At 44.9% G+C, this 9,822-nt stretch overlaps 1 protein-coding gene across 1 annotated transcript; it reads left to right on the forward strand.

The window, feature by feature from the left end:
• The first annotated feature begins 7,503 nt into the window (after positions 1-7,503).
• LOC135394960 (uncharacterized) lies at positions 7,504-9,270 on the forward strand. Its single transcript, XM_064626075.1, has 3 exons — positions 7,504-7,646; positions 7,705-7,932; positions 8,865-9,270. Exons 1-3 carry the CDS (start codon positions 7,504-7,506, stop codon positions 9,268-9,270), a joined length of 777 nt encoding a protein of 258 aa, XP_064482145.1.
• Positions 9,271-9,822: the final 552 nt, after the last annotated feature.

Genomic DNA, 9,822 nt, shown 5'->3' on the forward strand with positions numbered 1-9,822 from the left:
AAGGAATACATTTAATTGAACGTTCGACAAGAAAGAACAATTTATATCCCAATCGACTGCGGGTAACAGGAATTAGAACCCAGTGACGGGAACCTTCGCGACATTCTTAATGCAAGGTATAGGTAGCCATAGTCGTAATGTGCATAAATAGTGCAAAGTCAGTTAAAGACAGCACAGACGCGAAAACAAAGAGGTTCAGCGTAGAGTGGAGAGCTTGGAAGAGTGCACTGAAGAAAGTAGGGGATCAAGGTGCACTTGACAATAAAATGCTGAAAACACTGAAGCTTTCCTTTAATGGATACAAGCTTTCGTGCAGTGCAAAGCGTGGAGCGCACGGGAGTGGACTGCACTGTACTGCATGAAAGCTTGTATTCATAAAATGGAAGCTTCAGTGTTTCATATTTTAGAATACAATGAACAAAACAACAACAATAGTTGTGATGTGATCCAAAAATGAGGCGTATTACGCAAGCCGAGGAAATCTTTGAGGTACCAAGCGCATCGTTCTTCTGATGCGTCTTCTGGCCACCCTTATAGCGTGCCTCATAACTCCATTGCAACGGCGGAATATTATTTCGGCCAAAAAGACCACGCCGGATATCGTCATGCCCGATGCCCATAGTATGAACGGCGGCCGCAAGTCGGTTATATTTAAAGGTTCCTGTCCCTGCAATTTCTGTGGTATCGTGTCTTTGTACGTTTGAAGGGACACCTTGAACTCTTCCAAGTTCCTGCCCCCTACGTATAATCCGGACTCCACTCCCTGAGCTACAATTTTCCGGATGCCGCGGAGGTATGGTGAAGTAACTGCCGTCACCACACCAGCTGGAATGCTCTTGATGTTTTCGTCAACCTTTGTGTAGCCCATTTGCAGTAGTTCGTTGTGCAGGATAGCAGCATGTTGAATGTCAAAACTACTTGTTGTTGCAAAGGTATCCTTCCCGTCATTTCCTCGTTTAATGGACCCATCCAAATTGTAGCATCGACACCCTGCCTTGAATGTATCTGTTGGGTTAGTGTCTTTGAATGAGTCGCAATAGGAAGGTTTGTCCAAAACGCAGAGTTTATATCCTTGACGTGAAAATAAGCTCTTCTCAAACTTTTCTATTCCTTTTTCGAGTGGCATTTCTCTTATGTACGAGGTGAGCAATCCTTGAAACGCTATGGATACAACCAGCCCCACAAGGATCCAAAATCCAAATATTATTCGCAAGGGCTGATACTTGAGAAATACGGCAGTGTGCACTACGCCTTGCATCAGAAGAGGTTTGATAAGGGCAACAGCGATTTCCACGAAGTATACGTGACTCTGACGCTTTAAGTGAAGGTAAGAGAAACCAATAAGCGCACACACGAAAAATGAAGACAGGAGAGACAACCACACTTGCAAGCTGAATGGTATCAACAGAGCCATTTCCTTTGGTATATGCTTCGGTTTCTCAGCGTAAAACCCAACACGCATATTATCAACATACCCTGCAAAGATGAGATTCAAACGCAAGTGCTTACCGAAATCGAAAGCACATCCTAGGATACCATTACCGCGGTACAAATCTTTATAGGATTCGTTTGAGATTCCTAACACACTGGTTGTGACATTTCTATGCCTCAGTGTGTGCACCAACGTTTTTATATTGGGATGACTGCATTCCTCCTTCCAACACATAACGAGTAAGCTTTGTCCGTCAAGTGCACGACTTCTCACTAGGGAGTTTTTGTGAAGCATATGTTGCGGGTTACATGTAAGACACTCTTCTCTGTCGTAGCCTCTCAGGTAAGCCTTGCCATTTCTAAGACTGACGTTAAACACGCTAGTGTATGAAAACTCATCCAGAATTTCCGTCAACTGCACTCCCGCTCTCAGCAGACCTTTTGTCCTGGTTGGATCAGCGCCTTCTGGTAGCATATACAGATTCAATGCACAGTGTCGCCAGCTCTCAGAAACACCAGGCATCAACAAATCGGTATAAGTGCAAATTGCGTGAAAAACTCTTCCCTCCAAAGCAGAAAGTTCCCAGTTTCTCCACAAAGTAGCGTTGAAGGTTGTCATATCGGTCCAAATGGCGATTGGAACGTCGACGTCACGAAGCAACTTGACCAGATGTTGAGAGTAAGTGTCGATGCATCCAGACGATGTCCTAACATGAACTGGCCTATTGGCTGCAAAAACGTTCAGGAGCTTGGGAAGAACGTCAGACACCAGTAAATCTTCCATAGAACCAAGTGTCTTAACGCATGTTGCTATGTGCAATAGGCATGCCATCACAGATGCTTTGAGACGCATCGTCCAGCCGTGAGCTGACTATTGAAATTGACAGCGAGGTGGCTCCGCTAAACTCATGCCAGTCTGATTACCTACTTGGATGGATACAGTTGTTGTTCCTCCCCGACTGGTATCTTTTCTACGGTACACAGTACGGTGCGCTCGGTCGAATTTAATCTTCCAAATAGTCAGACTCATCTTGATTTCTGGTCTCGAGATATGAGGTAACATCGACCGCTTCAGACAGTTTACATGAAAAGTGAGGGGAGTAATTAGTTCATCAATACAGTTCTGCAGAAGGCAGAGTACAGGAAGAACACGATAATGCATTTTTTGACGTAGGAAAAGCGCGAATATTCCTATGGCTGGTGGCGCTCGTACAGTTATTCGTTTGCGTCCTAGACACTCTTGTCGTGACACCGTGCAAGAAGCTTGTTTCACGATAAGAAGTACAACGAATTCAACACTGAGAAAGTTTCATATTCGTGTTCATCGTCACGCTGTTTATGTCGTCGCTGTTCACGTGATCGGTCATTAGCAGCCTCCTCTGTTTGTTGGGCAGGCTATGTCGCATCGCACAATGAGAGGTCTGAGATATTTAAAGTCGTTCTGGCACCCCGACAGATGTGGTTCATTAATACTGCACGCATCGGACTCTACTCCAGTACATTTAGAAAATAATAATGACGCGTCTTCGTGTCGTACTTGACCACGTAAAGACACCCGAGGTAACACCCCTCTCGCAGCGACGAGTGCTGTGATGTCAGACGCGGCTGTTACGGTACACGGAATGCCGATCTTCACGCTTCCCAGTAAACCACGCGGGATCTGTGCGCATCCGCGAGATGTCAATGCGTGCTTCACTTCAACTCCGCTGTGTACGAACTGAAACAACCTTTTAGAACAGTTATATTCCAAGTTTAGTTGATCGACGGAAAAACGTTATAGCACGGTCGACGCACGGAACGTGCAGGATCAGCAATGTGAAATAGCATAAGCCCCACATAAGCTCCCACGGTGTCCCCCCAATTCGGGAGTAACTTTCCCGTATAACTGAAAATACAGGGTGCAGCCCCCAAGTAGCCAAACAGCCGACAACGCACGCACAAAACATTGGGCTGATAATTTGCTTGAGCTATTATCTCTCCATCACAATAGCGTATGTGATTTTGACTGTTTTCTGTTGGAGATATTCATTTGGTTCAGTAACAGGGGAACTTTCACAAGGCTACACGACCCCTAGTATCGGTCCACTCACGAGAGGTAAATAAATGAGTGGGGCGGGGGTACTCTTTTTCGATCATTGGTCCGCAGAAAAAAAAGAAAAAAAAAGAAGGATGTAGGCCACACCACTAAAATGTTACTACTCCTTATTTTGGAAGATTAGCAATGAGGCTGCTGCGCGGGCAAGAGCAGAGACGAGATTCTGCCTCCAGAGAGACAGCTAGCCTACTTACATAGCATGTAAGAACGGCGTTTAGTGTGTCGAGTGTCCCACAGCGTGCATCAGTGGTGTACGCACATATTTTCTTGATGGGTGGTTTGAACCTTCCCAAGGGCGGAGGGTAGAAGGTTTCTTTTCTTTTTCATTCCGTGTTAGCGCCGCGAAGCAACTGTGGCTATGAGCGGCGTACAGATGTGGATAGATGGAGAGAGGACAGCAGGAAAGAGTGGAGGACAGGGGAGGTTAGTACGCGTCCTGTGCCGACTTCAGGGGGAAGTGTGCCGACACCCAGGAGGAAAAAAAAGGGAAAACCTCAGACAGCACAGCCGGTGACAGGACTCGAACCCGTGTCACCTCCCAGTCTCGGCGTGGGAAGCAGTCATCGTAACCACTATGCCACGGGAGCTGGCGAGGGTAGAAGTGCTGTCGCTGTAGTGTTGCCGATTTCGTCGCCAAATTCAGCGATTTTGTTTGTATTCTTGCTTTGGCGACTTTCTCGAGCAGGTTATGAGATTTTAGCCTCCGTGAAATTCTGAAGACTTGGGTAAAAACTGGTTTGAAGGTACCGCGGAACAGATTTCACTGAATGCGAAAAAAAACTGAAGAACGTCTGACACGCAACGTCTCTGCAGTTTATGCCACTACAGACCAATAGAGCTGGCAAAATTACTGGATGCTCTGCCGGGAAGCGACGTTGTAAGTTTTTTTTTTTTTTTTCAGTTACTAACCACGAATCGCGCTGGGGCATTGAGAGACAAAAAACGGGAAGCCAGCGTCCCTGTGCTGGGAGCTGGGTAGACCGTACACGTGCGACGGTGCTGGAAAGACGCACGCAAAGTGCCTCACATTGCAAGAGGTCCAGTGAATGCAGAGTGTGCTGCGTTTTTAATAACCGCGCGTGGAAGCGCATCTCCCCCATTGGGCTTCTTTCCTTTCAGTAACGGCCGTTGAAGAAAAGTTTGCCTTTCCCTATACAACTGAGTGTTGTGAGGATGTCTTGTGTTGTCTTCTGTATTCCTGCATTGCATTGCGTTCCCAGTAAAAAAAAGTAAATCGTTCTAGTTGGGTGTTTTAAATTGTATTAATGACACTCAAATGGACTGAGCTGGACTCATTTAGCCCTCCCAGTTGGGACTCAGAGGACCAAGCCCTTGCTTGAAGAAGATATGTGTTCAATTGGCACTTCTTCGATAATAAGGTGGATAGGTCAAGTGGCAATGTTACTCGATGTAAATAGTGCAGTTCCGTCAGCATTTCATGTAATTAGTCGTCTGCCTACACGGCACGGACACGTGAAATTAATAAATAAATAAACACTCGCTGTCTACGGTAACAATATCGCGATACAGCTGCGCATCTGTCACACCTCAATATGCGTTGGTATATCAGAGTCACTGTCATATACCACACTGTCTCTCGTAGAGACTGGAACCGTCAGCTCACAGTCTTTGAGTGTTCGCTCTACTTGCGTCTTAACGTTAAGGAGCACAAAGCATGGTACATAAGCAACAGATGAACAGCTGGAACATTGGCTTTGTGGAAGCAGCATGGGCATTGGAAAGGCGAGCTGCTCTCAAAATGAATACTTTGGGAGAAACAACAATGACAAAAAATGATCAGTCATGGATGGCAAAGTTTCACCCAGTAGCTCATTAACTATGTACTCGGAGTGTGGTAACACTGGATGTGCAAGAACAGATTAGTCGTTTCAACTACCTGACTTCTATACGGAACGGTTTACTTTGCTGCGCATACATATATCATAAGTAGGATATCACCCTTTGTTACCCCCAAGACTTTTTCAGTTATCAGTACCTAAAAATGATCATTCTTATTTATTTATCTTTATTTAGAAAACATGTTGGCCCTAAGCGTGTCCATGCCATGAGAGATACAAAAATGCACACATATTCACTACTCAGCACAATAAATAGTGCAGTGATATCTAACAACATGATAACGCACATCAGACAGGTACAAGATACTCAAAATTGTATTTAAGATAAGATAATAAATACTAACGTTAGAATCTAATTATGATAGAGTATAAATACATAAAAATTAAAGTAATTAACATGGAGTACAAAATACAATTAAGATACTATGTATCCTTGAACCTTGAACTGGTCAATGCGGCAAGTCGCTGCTATGTCACATGAATCACCGAAACACCGCGCTCTACGCTAGCAGCCGCTGTGGGATAGGAGTCATCTAAACACAAGTCCCAAAAAGATGACAAAGAAATGCCACATAACTCCACGAAATATATGTGACCCAGAACAAAGCAAACTTCTAGCAGGTGCCTGCTCGACGAGGTCAGAATTCGGCGTCACCGTGTGCACATAATGTACCGTGTACACACCGCACACATAATAGAACCCTCACTGGCCAAGGATTAGTACACACGGGGCAAGGTCTCTAAATGCAGACTTCCAAGAAGGGCCAATGTCCGGGTCTAGAGTCACTATCCGGGTCAAGTCCGAGGGACTTAGGAAATTTCTAGAGTTTCCACTGAACAAGCGAGATAATGCAGAGACGAGACACAGAAAGTTTGAGAGGGAGATCAAAAATATGTAATTAGGGTACTGAGTAGAAAATACCATAAAATGTATTTTAAATAGAGTACAAATACACAAAATAAAAAGTATTGATTAGAGTACCAAAATACCGCAAATTGTGTTTAAAACACAGTATTTTAAATGCAATACTCCAAATACGTACACGTCTGCGCACAATTCCTACCTTCACAAAGAACAATCACCCGTGGAATACAAAGGAAAAAAACGACAAAGCGAAAACAGCAAGCAAAAGAAATAAAGCAGGAAACTTAGTGTGCCCAAGTTATACGAAGCCCTATAATGCCCTGACGACAGGTGATATATTGTTTAGCTGGTTTTCTAAATTTTTTGGAAGTTTTAAACAATCAAGTGTACCATAATTCGCTCAATAGTAACTTCAGTTGGAAAATGCGTTACATGTCATAGAAACCATGGTGTCGAACCGAAAAGAATACGATACGAGTTCGGCTCGGGTTCCGGTTGCTTGGATTTCGTTCCGGTTCAGTTCCGGTTTGCAACTCCGAACCAGTTCGCTAACAGGTTCAACGCTTCAGTTGTTATATATTCCATAAACCTGTTTTTATCAGGAAATGCGTGGCTAACAGGTTACTGCTGTTGTCTGCATTGACGTTTTCAGTACACACGGTAGTAACTTTAGCGAGAGAAACCAGAAATGGTCCAACACTGGAAAACAGCGTCTACACTGATGAACCAGTATACTTCTGCTACTCTTTGCTCCAAAAGTGCTTTTCTCACACGCAGTGTCAGCAAGATACACTTAAAAGAAGCCTAATATAAGACGTGCAGCACTTGATACACACGACGCTACTGAGCCGGAGCACTCCATTCGCAATGTGAATCGATCTCAAGCCGCACTGTCGAAAGAAGTCTGCCAGCCTTGCTCTGTCCGAGCTCACAGCAGTGTATCAGTTAATCCACAACACAACGCAACGTGTCACGACACAGTTACAGCGCTAGTAAGCAGGACTACACATTTCTTTTTTAATCCACCACTAATCATACCTTCTCGGCTTCTCATGCTTCTGCTTCTTGCAAGGCTTCTTCTTCTTTTACTGCTCACGTGTAAAGGGGAAGCTAAACACACAGGGTGCGTTTTCTTATTCAACCCGAGTAGCCAGGAGTTTGGTAACGACGTCAGAGCCTTTATCGTCACGTGACTCTAGAGTAGCCACCTTTGACCGTAATTTTCGAACGGCTAGAGTTACTCTGCGCTCAAAATGGCGGACTGGCATGACGGGCGAGAAGATGTGGAACTGGGGACATTCTCAAGCTTCGTTCTACAGGAAATCGTAATGGGAGGTATGCTTATTGTGTCTGTGTTGGAGGAATCTTTAGACGACGATACCAATGATAGAGAAAGGTAAGCAGGTCTGTGTGGCAGTCATGTTAAAGTCTCACTAAACGTTGCAATTTCGCAGACAACGCATACCGAAAGTTTCCGAATATGCGGAAGAAACCATTCGGGATATGTCGTCGGAGACTTTTAAGTCACACTTCCGGCTGCTGCCAAGGACGATTGAGCGATTGTCCACGATTCTGAGACCCTTGTTGGGGGAAGGCGAAGTTGGTTGTGGCCGTCCACAGGTGCCAGCTCAGAAGCAGCTGCTTATAACGGTGTGGTGCCTGGCCAATATGGAATGCTTCAGGTAAGACTCTTGAAATGTACGACGGTTCATTTGCTGTCGACAGTACTACAAGAAACATGCACAAAAGCCAAGCAGCTGTTGTAATCTGCTATAAATCGCGTTGTGCTTGTCAAAGTATTATGTAGAATGCAGGTAGCTATGTCATTGCCACTAACTAACTTACAGGGATACTGGTCAGGAAAATTGAAGAAAATTTGACACTGGTCAATAAATTCATCCAAATTCTGATTACAGTTAATGAGACATATGGCAAATTATTCCACAATGTGATCATATATTGATGGGGCGAATACTGGAATCAGTTAGTGCGAACTGATGGTGCCAGCACATTGCATGATTGAGTATGACTGGACCAGAGGCATGGTGGAGGAATATAGTGTAATGATCTCGTCACGGATGTGACTACATTAACTTATGAATGAAAATAAGACTAGCTGTTTTCCTTATTTTTCCTATGTCGTTTAGATTGCCGTGTTGGAACCCGCGTGAGGCTATACCGAGAATACAGCTTTCCTGCCATGCACTTAGAAGTTGCTCATGAGACAGTTGATGTGCTGAGGCAGGAACACACAGGACGAGTACATACAAAGCCTCAAGTGCCAAAGAAATTACCAATGAGAGATGGAAGTCACTGAAAAGGTTAGCCAGGCTGTAGGACTCTAACCCACATCTTCTGGATTAGAGCCCTGGTCCGGTAACCCAGAAGATGTAGGTTCAAGTCCTACAGCTGGCTTACCTTTTCAGTGACTTCAATCTTTCATTTAGAAGTTGCTCTCCCCACAAAATACTGCAGCATAATGTGCAGTGCCCCTTCGCAACCCTTTTTCAATGCATATCACACATGTTATGCACTGGAAATTACAGTGACTGCACGAAATTATGTTCACTCAATGCATTTCACAGTTGTGACTCTTGTTATTGTTTCCTTGCAGGGGTGTTGGAGACAGATTTGGCGTTGCCAAGTCCACAGTATTTCACTGTGTACGGAGGGTTCGGGAGGCGCTGCTCAAAGTGGCATCTCGGTTTGTTCTGTGGCCCAGCGAAAGCGATGCGCGGTCCATCAGAGATGGCTTCCAGAGGAAGTCTAAGTTTCCTGGTGTTCTGTGGGCTGTTGACAGATCACATATAGCAATTACTGCACCAAAAGAACATGCTGCTTCCTACATCAATAGGAAGGGTTTCTATTCTGTGGTGCTACAGGCAGTGTGTGACCATGAGATGCGTTTCTTGCACTGCTCGTCGGGGAAGCAGGGAGCATGCATAATGCTCGTGTTCTTCGCCGATCAGAATTGCATGATATGCTTGATCACGGTCACTTCCCATTTAGTAGTCACTTAGTTGGGGATGCTGCCTGTCCAATTGGTCCACATTTGTTGACACCATACAGAGATAATGGTCACTTGTCCACAGCACAGAAGTGTTTCAATAAGCGACTTTCTCGGGCAAGGGTTACTATCGAGAGGGCCTTTGGACTTTTGAAAAACCGGTTCCGACGGCTCTTTCGTGTAGAAACCAGGCGGCCAGATATTATTGTCACCATTATCATCACGGCATGTGTTCTGTATAATGCTTGCCTGTTGTGGGGTGACACATTTGAGAACCCTAGTGCTGTCGCCACACAGGACGATCTGAGTACACAGTGAGCACACCAGCGCGGAGACCAAGCGGCTTGGCATGCAGAAGAGAGAGGCAATAACACACAGCCTAGCACTCCTGTGATTTACGTTCTTGGGCATGAATAAAGTGTTTTTGTTGAAGCGAAACGATTTGAGGTTTATTTGTGGTGTCATAAGCAAGCCATAATAGCTAACAGCTCTATGAAAGATTGCAGTCGACAGCCAGCAAGTGCTGGTGGTGGAACTTGGACCCGTACATCTTGTTTGTTCAGCA

The sequence above is a fragment of the Ornithodoros turicata genome, chromosome 1 (genome assembly GCF_037126465.1).
Source record: "Ornithodoros turicata isolate Travis chromosome 1, ASM3712646v1, whole genome shotgun sequence".
NCBI classification, from domain to species: Eukaryota; Metazoa; Arthropoda; class Arachnida; order Ixodida; family Argasidae; genus Ornithodoros; species Ornithodoros turicata.

What these genes read in the sequence shown, in the direction of transcription:
- LOC135394960 (XM_064626075.1), top strand. Translation starts at nt 7,504, where the DNA reads ATGGCGGACTGGCATGACGGGCGAGAAGATGTGGAACTGGGGACATTC. An exon ending in GATACCAATGATAGAGAAAG is followed by an intron (nt 7,647 to 7,704) that starts GTAAGCAGGTCT and finishes GCAATTTCGCAG; the next exon opens with ACAACGCATACCGAAAGTTT. An exon ending in GCCAATATGGAATGCTTCAG is followed by an intron (nt 7,933 to 8,864) that starts GTAAGACTCTTG and finishes GTTTCCTTGCAG; the next exon opens with GGGTGTTGGAGACAGATTTG.